The 14,223-nt window shown below is 41.3% G+C and overlaps 1 protein-coding gene across 1 annotated transcript in view; it reads right to left on the reverse strand.

Annotated features, from left to right (window-relative positions):
- USP14 (ubiquitin specific peptidase 14) overlaps positions 1–14,223 on the reverse strand; it is a 166,679-nt gene that overhangs the window by 64,322 nt on the left and 88,134 nt on the right. Inside the window, exons 8-9 of the mRNA XM_029591100.1 lie at positions 14,032–14,112; positions 13,650–13,744 (exon numbers count right to left, since the gene is read on the reverse strand). Of these exons, the coding sequence (XP_029446960.1) occupies positions 13,650–13,744; positions 14,032–14,112 (176 nt within the window). The remainder of the gene's footprint in view (positions 1–13,649; positions 13,745–14,031; positions 14,113–14,223) is intronic.

A 14,223-nucleotide genomic window follows, 5' to 3' on the forward strand; every position in this document is an offset into this window, starting at 1 on the left:
CTGTAAAACTTAATTGGGAATTTCAGTTAGCCCTGAACTGCTTTGAGTTCCTGCCTCTGCAACCTCTCTTGGTCCTTTAAAAGGACTGAAACCTGTTAAAAGGGTCAACTCTAAGCAGCTGAATCCTTCCCTGGACTATCCAGTTTAGAATTCCTAAAGCAACTTCTAGCTGGAACCCCCAGGGATGTACCTCTAAGCTCATCCTCAAGAAGCCTGGGAGAGGCTCTTTCAATTTATTAACCAACTTGTGTCTTCCCCAAAGAGAAGCTTTTCTTGAAAGAAAAGCTATCTAGCCGTGTCTCAGGTGCCAAATCCACTGCTCAGTTTCTAAATCAAAGCAAACACATGCCACCACCATTGTGGCCATACTTCAAGTCAAAGCTTGGACCAGATCATAGGAAGCATCAGACAAAAAGGCAGCATCCGGCTTTAGATGACTCACCTCTTCAAACTCAGCCCCAGACTGGAGTTGCTGAGAAAGATGCAGAACTGCTCCAACCAAATGCTGTGACAAACTGTGGTTTGTAGAGCCAGGCCAGAGGTCTCAAAGGCTTGCTTGGATCACACAAAGCAGCACAACCACTTGGGGGAGAAGTGAGGGGGGCCTAACTTTTCCATGCCTTCCCCCAGCAGGGGAAGAAGTTTCACCTTAGCCTTTCCCTCTTTAGAACTAGCATCAAGTGAATCACACCCTGAAGAGATCAATTCCCCAATTGCCTTGTGCAGGAGGAAAGCCTTTGAAAGTCTTCTTATGACTGCCATGACGGGATAGTCAGCAGAGATTTTCTTCTCCCCCCTTTTCTTCTGTAATATTCAAAATCTGCAAAGAATGAACAATTTAGGAAGACAGCTCTTCCTTCATGAATAAACAAATCACTGCCAATTTATCCTCCCTCCAATTCCTCCCAACTATCACTCCTCCAAACCTCCTTCTGTTCTAAACCAGAATGTCAGACCCTCTGGATCCCAGTCTACCTCTCCTCACACATTTTTTCCTCTTCTGGTCTTGGGGAAACAACCACTTGAGGCGGCAGGAGACTGGTGAAAATTCCCGCACCCAATTCTGCTCCAAAGAAAAGGCTTGATGTAATAATAGGAGGAAGTAGGGGACAGGGAGGAAACCACTGATGCAGAAGCAAATAATGTTCCAATAAAAGCAGAGGATGGGAGGCCCCCCTTCAACCAGAAGCTCCAGGAGTCAGACTCCCAAAAATATTTGGCCTTTGCTCTGCAACCACAAAGCATGGGAGGTCCCTCTTCTGCCATTTCTGCAGCATATGACCCTAAAATAGCCACTATTTCCATTGTGTCTGTCAGTACATCAGCAAGAACACTTCTCAGACAGGCCCACTGCCATGGAGACCTCTTCAGCCATGTCTCTCGTTACTCACTCTCTTCTTCCCGCTCCACACAGTGCAAACACAATGAACCCACCCAACACTAGCATGACATGATTCATACACTGCAGAGTCTGTCAAGCTTTTTTTTTTTTTAACTTTTTAATAATTAAATTTTATTATATCAAACTACATTCAATGCCCCCCCCCCCCAAAAAAAAAAAAAAGATCGCCACACTTAATGAGCTTGGCTGGTGCCGCCATGGCTTTCCTCCCTCCTCCTGCTGGACCCAACTTTGCAACAGGCCCATTGTGGACTCCGCCGCATTCCTGAATGGTTTCCAATGCTGTCTGCTGGCCTCTCTCTCCCTATAGACCCTCCACTGCAGCTGTTCCTGCTCCTGTTTAGATTCTCTTTTTTAAACTATTTCAGTTCAAATCTATTTGAAATCATCTCAAATAAACATACAACAAAATATAAGAGACAATGCCAATAAGGAAAACATTATAGAAAAACAACAGGATGACAAAATACCAAGGTGCTGCCCGAATCGAGAATATATAAACAATCAAATGAGGGGATAGCGAAATAGTTGAGCATTAAGTGGGTATATCCAACAAGTTAAGGTAATCATCCCTCCACACCCTAACCCAGGAGTCAAGCAACTGCTTTTAATAGCAACCGCCTTCTCATACTTGAGTATAAACAAACTGAATTCCACCAACAATGTTTCTGCACTTCCAGAAAGATAAAAGAAGATGTATTGTAATGGTAAGAAAAAAGTCCAGGAGTTTACGGTGAGAAGAGGAAAGATAAAAAGGCAAAGCTGCATCCCGGAAGATAACTATATAGTAAGAAATCGGGAAGTCCAGAATTAAAATCCAAGAAATGATTTCCCATATATGTTGCCAAAAGAACAAAAGAAATAGCATATGTGAAAGGGTAGCTTTAGGTGTGGAGCAAGACCAACATTCATGAGCAGACACAAGGCCTGCACAGAGAAGTTTCCAAGGGGTCCAAACGGCTCAGATAAAAAAAAAAGAAAAAGGAAATTTGGGTTAGACTGGAAGACAGTGAAATATACAGTAAGGAACGCCAAAAATACCCTCAAATCCACAACATCAGAACAAGTACATTCAGAACACCAAAAGGTTTGCAGACCTAGAGGAGAAGAAAAAAAAAAGTTCTTAAGAGCTTTATAAAATCGAAAAGCTAAATAACCCAAGGGACCAAAGTCTTGGTCCATTAAAAATAAATCAAGGAATTCAGTTAAACAAAAGCAGGATAGCAAGGAAGGCGTAAGCAGGCCCACAATTGTAACCAAGCATAAAACTGAGCTGAGGGGAGAGAGTAGCTATGACTAAATTCAGAGAAAGATACAATGGAGCCATCTCGTAACAGTTGTAAAAGGAACCAGATTCCTCGAGCCTTCCACACTGGCCAGTTGGCCAGTGTGGAAGGCACCCCCGATCAAAATATATGGATGCAGCCAAATAGGAGCCATTTGCGAAAAACTCCATGATGGAGAAGATAAGGACATAAGGTGGTCATATTCCTTGAAAGCTCTATGAGTGGAAAAAAAGAATGGGATGAGGATGTAGAGTGCGAATGGGGGACATCCCAATGGCAACCTCTAGGGGAACAGGGAAAACAGTCTCTCGGTATAGCAAACTACCGAGGAGAGTCAGGCATAGTCAATATAGAAGCAAGCCAATGGTATTCTTGTTGTAAATAAAAGCCTGATAGTATCTATAGAAATCAGGCAAATTAACTCCCCTCGGCTGTTATCAGCTTTCAATTTAGAGAGAGCAATCTGAGGAGATTTATGCTGCCAGAGAAAGCGAGTAAGTAATCGACCAACCTGAACATAAAAATCCCTGAAAAAGAAAATTGGGACCATGGAAAAAACAAAATTGAGGCAGGGAGCCAGTACCATCTGGATTGTGTCAAGGCGGCCCCACCAAGTTAGATATAAGGGAGACCGGCGGAGGGTGGCATCTTGTAACATGCTTAGAAGAGAAGATTCACAATGAATCAGAGTATCTAAAATATCCGGAAAGTAATTGATACCCAAATATCTACGACCATTAGAAGAGAAGTGAAATGGGAAGGCTGAGATAATTGGTGTACATACTGACCTAAATTTAACGCCAGCAGCTCAGTTTCATGCCAGTTAACACAACAGCCAGAAAATGAGGAAAAAGTAGAAATAACTGAAAATAGAGGAGGAAGGGAAACAGTAGGGTTAACAATATATAATAGAACATCACCCACATAAGCCGAACGTTTATAAGTCTCAGAGCCCAAGGCAATACCTTCTATGTTCAGGTTAGAACGAATAGCCAAAAGGTTCCAGAGCCAAATTAAAAAGAAAAGGAGAAAGGGGACAGCCCTGTCTAGTACTTCTCTGCAGCATAAAACAGGAAGACCTACGACTGTTAAGATACAAAAATAATGAAGGACGGTAATACAGCAATTGGATCCTTGCTAAAAAGGTAGGACCAAAGCCAAACCATCGTACAGTCTCCAATAGGTAAAGCCACTCGACCTGTCAAATGCTTCTCAGCATCCAAGGAAAGAGATATGATCAGAGCAGAGGAAGACTTAGCCAAGTCTTGGATGTGAAAAGTCATCCGCTCTTTGGAGATGAGATGATTTTTGATAAAGCCAGCTTGATAGAGGTGGATAAGATCCCCCCCATCACAACCACCACTCTAGAATCAAGGATTTTGGTAAAAAGCTTATAATTCATGTTTAAAAGGGAATAGGGCGATAGTTAGAAATCAAATGAGGATCCCTCCCCGGCTTCGGAATTACAACAATACAGGCTTCTGAGAAAAAAAAAAAAAAGAGTTATGTTCAAGGTAGAGGACACAGAAGTAAAATAATTAAGTTTAGAAATAAGCTGCTTTTGAAAAGAACAACAGTCTACTGTGAAACCATCAGGTCCAGGTGCTTTCCCATCCTTCAAGGTAGACAATGCAGTGGAGACTGCATCATAGTGGATAATACATTGAAATAGTCAGCCCGGTGTGCTGTGGCGATCAAAAAAACAATGTTAGGAATTATTAGGAAGGTAATGGAAAATAAAATGGAGGATGTCATAATGCCTCTATATCACTCCAAGGTGAGACCACACCTTGAATACTGTGTGCAATTCTGGTCACCGCATCTCAAAAAAAGATATAGCTGCACTAGAGAAAGTGCAGAGAAGGGTGACCAAAATGATATGGGGCATGGAATAGCTGCCCTATGAGGAAAGGCTAAAGAAGTTAGGGCTGTTCAGTATGGAGAAGAAATGACTGAGGGGAGATATGATAGAAGTCTACAAAATCATGAAAGGACTTGAACAAGTTAATGTAAATCAGTTATTTACTCTCTCAAATAGGACCAGGGGACACTCCATGAAGTTAGCAAGTAGCTCATTTAAAAACAAAAACAAAAAACGAAGAAAATTCTCACTCAGTGTATAGTTAAACTCTGGAATTCATTGCCAGGGGATATGGTTTCAGCAGTTAGTGTTACTGGATTTAAAAAAGGTTTGGATAAGTTCCTAGAGGTTAAATCCATAAACTGCTATTATAGTTTATTAATAATAGTAGCTTGTGATCTGTTTAGGTACTTGCCAGGTCATGTGACTTGGATTGGTCACTGTTGGAAACAGGATACTGGGCTTAATGAACCCTTGGTCTGACCCAGTATGGCATTTATGTTATTTTATGTGATGGGATGGTCCAGATCCTGCATTTGCTCTCATGTAATGGATGGATGAGACAACTGGAAAAAAAACTGATTAATAGCAGAAATTGGGGCAGAGGCTTCAGGAGTATAAGTTAGAATAGAAGTCACTAAAAGCTTGCAAGATGTCAGAGTCCGACACAAGCAAATCTCCATGCTGTGATTTGATCCCACAAACACGTTTCCGTTCTTGCTTTTTCTTTAAGTTAGTAGCCAGTAAATAACCACATTTATTATTCTCTGCATAACGAGCTTATTGGAGAAAAATGGATTTCCCAGCATGAAGACTTAAAAGCTTATTGTAAGTGCATCGAGCTTTTATAAGAGGAACAAGAGTATGAGAAGGATGGAAGATATGATTTTGCTCAAGGCAGCCTACAAGATGCTGGAGCCTAGAGAGCTCAGCCTGTTGCGCCTTCTTCAACCTAATACTGTAACTAATGATATCTCCTCAAATAGTGGCTTTAAAAGCAGCCCAAATCATCGGGGGGGGGGGGGGGACCTCTGCAAATTTGATATGATTAAAGTATGCCACAATTTCAGCTTGAAGATATTCATGGAAAGTATCGTCCTCTAACAGTGCCGAACTCAATCTCCATAAGTGGTCCTCCAGAGAGGAAGGAGACAAAGCTAAAGTGAGGGTAACTGCAGCATCAGACACTATTATAGGTTGAATAGAGGTAGCAATAGTGTCAGAAAATAGGGAACTTGATTTTAAAAAGTAATCTATATGCGAATATGTTGAATGAGGGGCAAAAAAATGTGCAATCTTTATCAGTAGGATGAAAAAGGTGCCAGGGATCCGCCAAATCAGCCATCTCCATCAAATTATGAAGCACCTTATAGGATTTAGAATACGAGAGTTTAGCAGAGGATTGTTTATCCATAAGGAGATCTAGGGGTTGATTGAAATTGCCCCCAATAACCAAGCAGGCAGAGCCTGCTCCCATCAGTTATGATGAAACATCTTGGGAAAAAAACAAAACACAGGATCATGTGTATTGGGAGCATACAGATTGAAAAGAAAAATTGAGTAGATCCGAATGTGGCTGTAACAGACACCCAGTGACCTTCCAGATCAGCAGAAGTGAGTGACATGAACCCCCAATTTCTTATGAAATAAAATCGCAACACCATGTTTTTTTTATGAATCAGATTTAAAAAAACATCCAACCAACACCTGTTTTAATTCGAGAAATTCTAAAGGAAGAGAGGTAAGTTTCCTGAAGCAGAGCAATATCAGCATGCAGAGAATGCAAGTAAGAACATTTTCTTGCACTTAATAGGGTGCAAAAAAACATTAACGTCAAGAAAGATAATTTGCAGAGTAGTAGCTGAGGCCATAAAGCAAAGAGGCATGCTGAGAGAGAAAAGAAGCACAGCATTTGGAATAAGTGAAAAAACCACAAATTCCAAAAAGCAGAATAGGCAACAACTTAAAAAACAAAGAACAGATATGAAAATCGGAATTGAACAGGGTGTAAAAAGGAATCCAAGCCAAACTCGTGGCATAGAAAAAAAAAAAAAAAACCCCTCTAGGCAGGGCCAGAAGCTAAACAAGATCCAGCCACGATGAGAAAAAAAAAATCAAATAGTCCACGAAGTATATATGAACACAGTGTGTCCACCCAAAAAAAAAGGAGAAAATAAAAGGTGATCCAAAAGCACTCTATGTAAAAAGCAAAAAAAAAAAAAAAAAAAAAAAAAAAAAAACTGTACAGCCATTATCGGCAACAAACGAAAGATAAAACTTTGCATGTATTATGAAAGGATCAAAAAAAGGATCCTAATACTAATGCCAAGAAAGATAAAGGAAGAGTTGAAAAGATAGAGGATCACTGCGTAGCTAAAAAAAAAAATTCACCACAGCAACCCAAAGAAGAGATAAAAAGGATGACCCACAGAAGAAAAAATTGATCTGGTCACCATTCCAGAGGAGGACACCAATGATGAAATGAAAGCTTCCACATCCTCAGGGTTTCCAAAGGTTTTTGTTTGGTTATGGCAAGTAATTCACATCCTCACTGGGTATATATAAGGCTGAACCTGGCACCCAGAGAGCCTGCAGACGAGGGCGAAATGCCAAGAATGCTTTGCGTTTAGCTACTGTTGCCTTGGCTAGATCAGGCACAAGGAGTAAGGTATGACCTAGATATATTACTGGCAACTTAGCCTGGGCAGCCATGAGAATTTCCAGAGACTGCGGGTAGCGTAATAGCTTAAAAATGACAGACCTCTGGTACCTCAATTTTTGGAGAGGTCTGGACGGAGTGCGATGGGCCCGCTCAATTTTGAAGGGCAAGTCAAACTGTAGCTGCAAACAGTCAGGGATCAGGGTAGTCAAAAACCATCACATATCCGAACTCTCTAAACCTTCAGGAACTCTGAGTCGTCGCACATTGTTGCGGCATTTTCGGTTGGCCATATCTTCAAGCTCACTCTGGAGACGCTCCACCAATGCAGTTAGCTGCGGGAAAGTGGCAGTCGCCATTAGAAGCAACGCTGTCTGGGCTTCAACATCTTCCAGCTGCACAGCATGGGAAGAAAAGTATTGGGATAGTGAGGAAAGGTCAGCACAAATAGCCTCAGTGGAGTTAATATGCTCTGAAGCATGTTTTTAAGCTGAAGTTCAGGCAAAACTCGGCGGAAACCATTTTTTTTTTTCAATCAGCAGCCGAATTTTCCAGGGATGGCTTAGGGCGCTTCGAGCCGGCTACTGCCGCAAAGGGAGCATCTTACCAGACTTAGGCCTGGATTCACCATTCTTTTGCAGAATGGTGAATCCTGCGAAAACATGGGGCGGGCCTGCGAAAGCCCGCAGCCTTCACACCACTGCAGTGCGCCGGCTGCCAGCTTTCTCACCGAATAGCGACACCATAAAAGGTGTAGTTATTTGGTGCACTACTGCCAACAATGTTAGTAACATTATTGCCGGCAGCGAAAACACCGACTGGGCCCCTCCCTGCCCCTTAATTTGCATCATATCGCATGCGAAAAGGCCCTTTTCGCATGTGATATCGCCTTATCCCATGGTTTGGGCCCTAACACACATGATAAGGGTTCAGAAAATAACCCCCTTAGTCCCAGATATGGCAGAACACAGGGTAGAATGAAAATCCGGTAATGCACCAAACGTGAACACGGACAAAAAGCAGATTTATGCGGCATCTTGAAGAGCAGCTGGATCAAGCAGTCATCTTGATTGCTGCTCGAGTGTGTGCTCTCCCCTTTTTTAAACTATTTGAATCTCAACAGAATATACAGCATAGCAGGTCAGAAGATTAAAAACACCTGGGGGGAGTGGAGAGAGAAGAATGCTTGTGAGGTGGAGGGGAACTGGAGCTAAAGGGGAAAAACAGGGGAGGGGGAGAGCAGATTCCATCAACCGGATCAACTAGCCAGTCCTCCACCAGAGCACCCCCAGTCCAAGTATGGAAACACTCTGGTTCTAAGCTATGCTCAACTGGGGTTGTTCAGGCCTTAAGGACTGTCAACCCAGGAATAACCAAATCCTCTTCAAATATTTCCTCATCCAGCCTAGACCTGGCTTCCACTCTCAGCAGAGGATGCTTGCCTACCATCTGCTGGAGACAGAATACTAGCAGGCTGAGCTCAGCACAGAACCCTATAAGGGACGACATCAGCAAGCCTGTTCCCTCTCTCCATCTGCTGGCAGGGGAACATAAACCTATGCATCTGAACTAGTCTGGCTGAAGGAAGAATAATCCACCTCACAATGCAGGAGCAAAGAACTGCACTCCAATGTGATCGGTACCAACATCCAGGGAGATGCAGAAGATTGAATAAGTCCCCATAGCTTCAAATAGATTTAATGAAAATAAATCTTTATTTTTCAACGGCAACTCTATTGCTTAAAACAGGAGGGAGGGACAGACAATTTAATGTGGAGTTCATCAACTATAACAAAGAAATAAACAAAAGTGAAAATGGGGACCAATACAATGTATCAAAACAATCAAAACTTTAAAATATAAGGACATACCTTTTCAATTTTATGCTTACATTAGATTCGCAAGGAGAGCAGACAGTGTGGACAGATCTCAGCGTTTAAAGGGGCCGAAAGATCAACCATTCATACTACACCGGCATCGCATACATCACCAATAGGAGAGCAGAGATACAGAAGGTAATGACTAATTAAAAACAAAGCGGGGAAGAAGATGGAAACTGTACATTAAGAAAACATGTGAAACATATTACAGAAAGATTATAAAGGAAACTTTATTTGAGAAGATAAATCAAAGCATAAATGACACTTTAAAATTATAAAGGGCATACCTTATCAACAATTGTCAGTACAATGTTGATAAGTTGATGAACTCCACATTAAATTGTCTGTCCCTCCCGACGCAGTCAGGTTTGGCGAAACACAGGTCTGTGTCGGGGGACCCTGTCTCAAATATTGTGTTAAGCAATAGTTGCCGTTGAAAAATAAAAAGATTTCTTTTCATTAAATCTATTTGAAGCTACAGGGACTTATTAAATCTTCTGCATCTCCCTGGATGTTGGTACTGAAGGAAGAATAAACCAGATTTACTAGGACAACAGATAGTTTTACTGCTAATCGGGGGAAGAATGACTTTTGTACTGGAAATCAAAAGCATAAAACAGCCAGAGGTCCAGTTACTTCAGAGGCAAAAGATCAGTAATCAGTCTTGAACTGGCACATGGTAAAATCAGTCAAGCACCCAAGCCAGTACACACCATTCCTTTTCTAAAAGTCATTACTGTCCACAAACCAGTAAGGCATTCATTTTAGGTGAAAATCATCCCTCCTTTTCATGGCACCAAACACTTAAGTTTGAGCTCAAACTGGGGCATACAGCAAGAACATTTGAATGCCAGACTCTCTAAAGCCAAGAAGCAGATTCAGGGCTGTTCCACAAAATAAAGCACCTGACTGTGAGCTAGCCTGGGAGGTTGATTTACACCCACATAGACTCCACAGATATGGCACCTCTAGATCAACTGTATACCTTTGTTACAATACAAGTCCTTATAATTAGAAGCAGAAGTACAATGAAAGATGTGTGAATATTTTATGATGCTTAGTTGACTTCTTTGGTACAGAAATTTGCACATCACTAGGACAATGTTTCTTATGTGACTTTCAGACTAATAGATACATCAGAGATGGCTTATCCCCATAGGAAACTAGGCAAGAAATGGCATCAGTTGGTGATCACAGGAACTACAAATGGCAGAGCAGCTTTAAAAATATATGTGATAATATCACAATGTGATCTGATATTTCCAAGAAACTGAACTGGCCAATTTACCAATAGTAAAGAAGAAGGGAGTCTCAAAGGTGTTGAGAATACAAGAAAAGCATGAGCTGGATATCACTGGGTGCAATATCATGATTGAAAGAAAATGTGAATGAATTTGAATGAGACAAAAATTAAGGGGTGAATGGAGGAGCAAAAAAAGGCCAGTTTCCCTACATAAAACTAGGCTGAAAATGGCAGGGACCATGGGAAGGGCTGGGAAAATAATAGTCAGTGCCCTTAAACTCTAGTGATTTTGCTAAAATAGTAACAAATGACCGCAGAAATGCTCCAACCAGTCTGCCTAGCAAGTTTCTTATCGTAGTATCTGCCGCACCTTGCAAGTTACCTCGCTTCTCTTAAGGGTAGCAACTGCTGCTCCGTGCCATTATTCCCAAGCCTTATGATAACCTATAAAAAAATTTCCTGCTAGCAACATTTTTACTGGGTGATGAGCTTTCTTGAAAATGTAGACAGTGCTACTTGACGTGCTTTGCTTATAGACTTGGCCATAGATGCAGTATTTTCTTTTTTATGACTGCACCTCAGTACCCAAAGCTGTAAAAAAGTCAGGGCTCATGTTGGTTATGTCTGAATCCAATTCCTCTTTCATGCCACCCCGCTATCCCCCCCCCATAAAAGCAGAAACCGATGTTGCAGTTGCATCAAAACCATAAAGGCTTATTGGTTAAGGGTAGTAATCCCAGATTTAAAAAAAAAAAAATCCGAGCCCTCGTTGGTTGCTGCCGACTCCAATTTCCCTTTTTCCCCTGCCGTTGAAGCAGACAGCAATGTTGGAGTTGCATCAAAAATATCAAGACTTATGGTTAAGAGTAGTAACCACTGCACCAGCAAGCTACCCCTGTGCATTCGTCTTCATTTCCATCCTCTAGCCTTTAGAGATCCACAGTGTCTCTCATGCTCCTTTGAATTCTTTCACCATTTTCATCTTCACCACCTCCTCTGGAAGGGCATTCCAGGCATCCACCCTCTCCGTCAAAAAATATTTCCTGACATTGGTTCTGAGTCATCCTCCCTAGAGTTTAATTTCATGATACCTAGGTTCTACTGATTTCTTTTCCAACTGAAAAGATTTGATTTTTGTGCATCATTAAAACCTTTCAGGTATCTGAAGGTCTGACTCATATCTCCCCCGCACCTCCTCCTTCCAGGGTATACATAGTCAGATCCTTCAGCCTCTTCTCATAAGTCTTTTGATGCAGACTCCACACCATTTTGTCACCCTTCTTTGGACCACCTCTATCTTATCTCTATCTTTTGAAATAAGGGCTCCAGAACTTAATACAATACGCAAGGTGAGGCCTCACCAAGGACCTGTACAAGAGAATCATCACCTTTTTCTTACTGGTTATTTGGGAGAAACAATGTAATTAACTTTATTGCGACCGTCACTGCTCGACATCCTCACTCCGCCCTCTTTACCTCTGTGGCAACTCCCTCCGGGTCTGATGGATGGCTGGCTGCCGCGGCGTCTCCATGCCATCTCCCTCAGACGTCCCCAGACCGGCTCGACATTGCAGATCCGCCATGTTAACTGAAGATCTAGGGCACGTGCGCGCTCTGATTGAAGTACCAGCAAGAGCGCAAACCTCAGGGGCGTCGCCCTGAGATGATGTCATCCGCTTCCAATATTTAAAGGTCTCTATTTCACTCTCTGAGTTAGCAAGGGGATTTCTTCGGCTACACCTCCCAAGCTACTCTGCCTCCTCGGACTTACCAGAGGTACCCGCTCCTCGGGGACCTCGCTCTTTTTCTTTACTTTCAGATTACAGATAGGAACCTCAAGGACCCATGTTCCTGGACACTCTGAAGATTCTCTATTGCCTGGAAGCTATCACTGCTCAAACAATTGTGAGTTACCATCGCTCTGTCAGAGCTTTCCCTGGAACACTTGCTGACAAGTTTCAACTAATGCTAATTCAACCCCCTTTTTGTATCTATTATCATGTGTCCAATATATATACACATATGTTTTCTGTGTAATTAACAGCATGACAAACTACTGATACGGAGGGCATTTTTAGCATTGAAAAGCTCATATACTCAGAAAGATGACATTACTCATGAAAATATAAAAAGATGGTTGCATTCAATTCAAAACAAATGACATTTCATGGTTTAAAGTTGTGAGTTAATGTCTTAACTTGATAATTTGTTGATTTTTGTATATAGTTTAAATATTTAAAAACTATGAATGATTTTCACTAAAAAATGATTTTTCTGCATAGTCAGAAGTGTGAAACATTATGCAAGTCTGCCACAACTGCTGCAGAATTTTTAAAAATTTGCCACATAACTTAACTCTTGCCACCAAATCTTGAAAGATCTGCTGCAAGAAACTGGGGCTCTAGCAATAATGCACAAGCAGGCCAATGCAATATTAGTGCACAGAAAGGGGCAGTCATGATGGAGCACCTGCTCTCCTAACAAATGCTGATCTACCTCTCCAGGGTACCCGATGCAACAAAAAGCGCTGCTGTGGTAAAAAGGAGGCACTAGGGAAAATTGTGCACCCCAAGCGCATCCTTGGCAGCAGGCACCCAGGAAAGGTGGCTGTCAGAGCGGGTTAGAAAAAGGGACGCTCATATTTTATGAGCATCCGTTTTCCTAACCCCAATGCTGGTACACATTTTTTTTAACCTTTTTTTTTTTTTTTTTTAGTTCTTCCAATTTAATATTGCCATGATATTAAGTTAGTATTTTCTACTTTTCTGTTAACTTTAGGGGCTCGTCAAAACTTGACATCTGCTCCGGGGCAGGCATTAATTTCTGAGAGTAAAAATGTGCATGTTGGGCGCACTTTTTTTTTTTTTTTTTTTACGTATTGGGAAGTAATAGCTAATAGCATCATCAACATGAATTTACATGTGATGAGTGCTATTAGCTTCGCTGGGGGTTGGACGCGCGTTTTGGACTCGATAATTCCCTTATTGCATAAAGGTTTGTGGACGCGCGTCCAACCACGGGTTTAATTAGTGCACTTGACTGAGCACACTGTATTGCATTGGCCCAAAAGTAAATGTCACTAACTTGAAAAGCTGAGGAAGGAGAACAGGGATTGATGATTTAACATGTGAAACTAATATATATAAATCAAAAACTTCCTTTGAAAACCAAGAACTGGAGGCACTTGTTTTCTTCATCCTCTTTGACCTTTCTAGCTTCACAATACAAGCTTATTTTTCACAGTTAAAAATAATTAGTGAAGATTCTCAAACTCAGTATTACTCTATCAGCTTTACATTTTGGCAAAGTGAAGGATACGCAGTTTCAAATTCAATACTGAAAAACTGGTCAATAAAGCTTTTCTTTTTAGAAGATGCTGCTGCTGCTGCTGCTCCTGCTCCTGCAGTATGACTCTGTGGGAGACAAACCATTTATCTTATTGGTTTTTGTCAGCCTATGTAAAATTATACTTTGTCTATATTAAGGAAATCTTTTATGTAAGTTTACGAATCATGTATGTTAAAAGTAATAGAAAAAAATTTTAAAAATGTACCACCTGACATACTACTGTCAAGTCAAACAAAAGCAATTAACATTATATTGTTCTTTGAAAGTTGTTCATATGCAATTAACATTTAGCTTTCTGGAGACAGAAGTTTCAAAAATACTACCATCCTCATAATTAACAAGGCAATATGACCTCTATATCAGCATCGCCTTCAAAAGCTTCCAGTTTTTGTTGCAAGACTCTCATCATCTGTACCCAGCACTCGTTGGCATCCTTTAAAAGAAAAGAAAAAAAACATAAGTACTATCAGTCTAACTCCTTGCAGCCAAGGGATATGAAAGCACTTGACCAGGAAGTACTGTGAGGCACTACTGAGTGCACTAA

Source organism: Rhinatrema bivittatum, chromosome 2 (genome assembly GCF_901001135.1).
Source record: "Rhinatrema bivittatum chromosome 2, aRhiBiv1.1, whole genome shotgun sequence".
Taxonomy (NCBI): Eukaryota; Metazoa; Chordata; class Amphibia; order Gymnophiona; family Rhinatrematidae; genus Rhinatrema; species Rhinatrema bivittatum.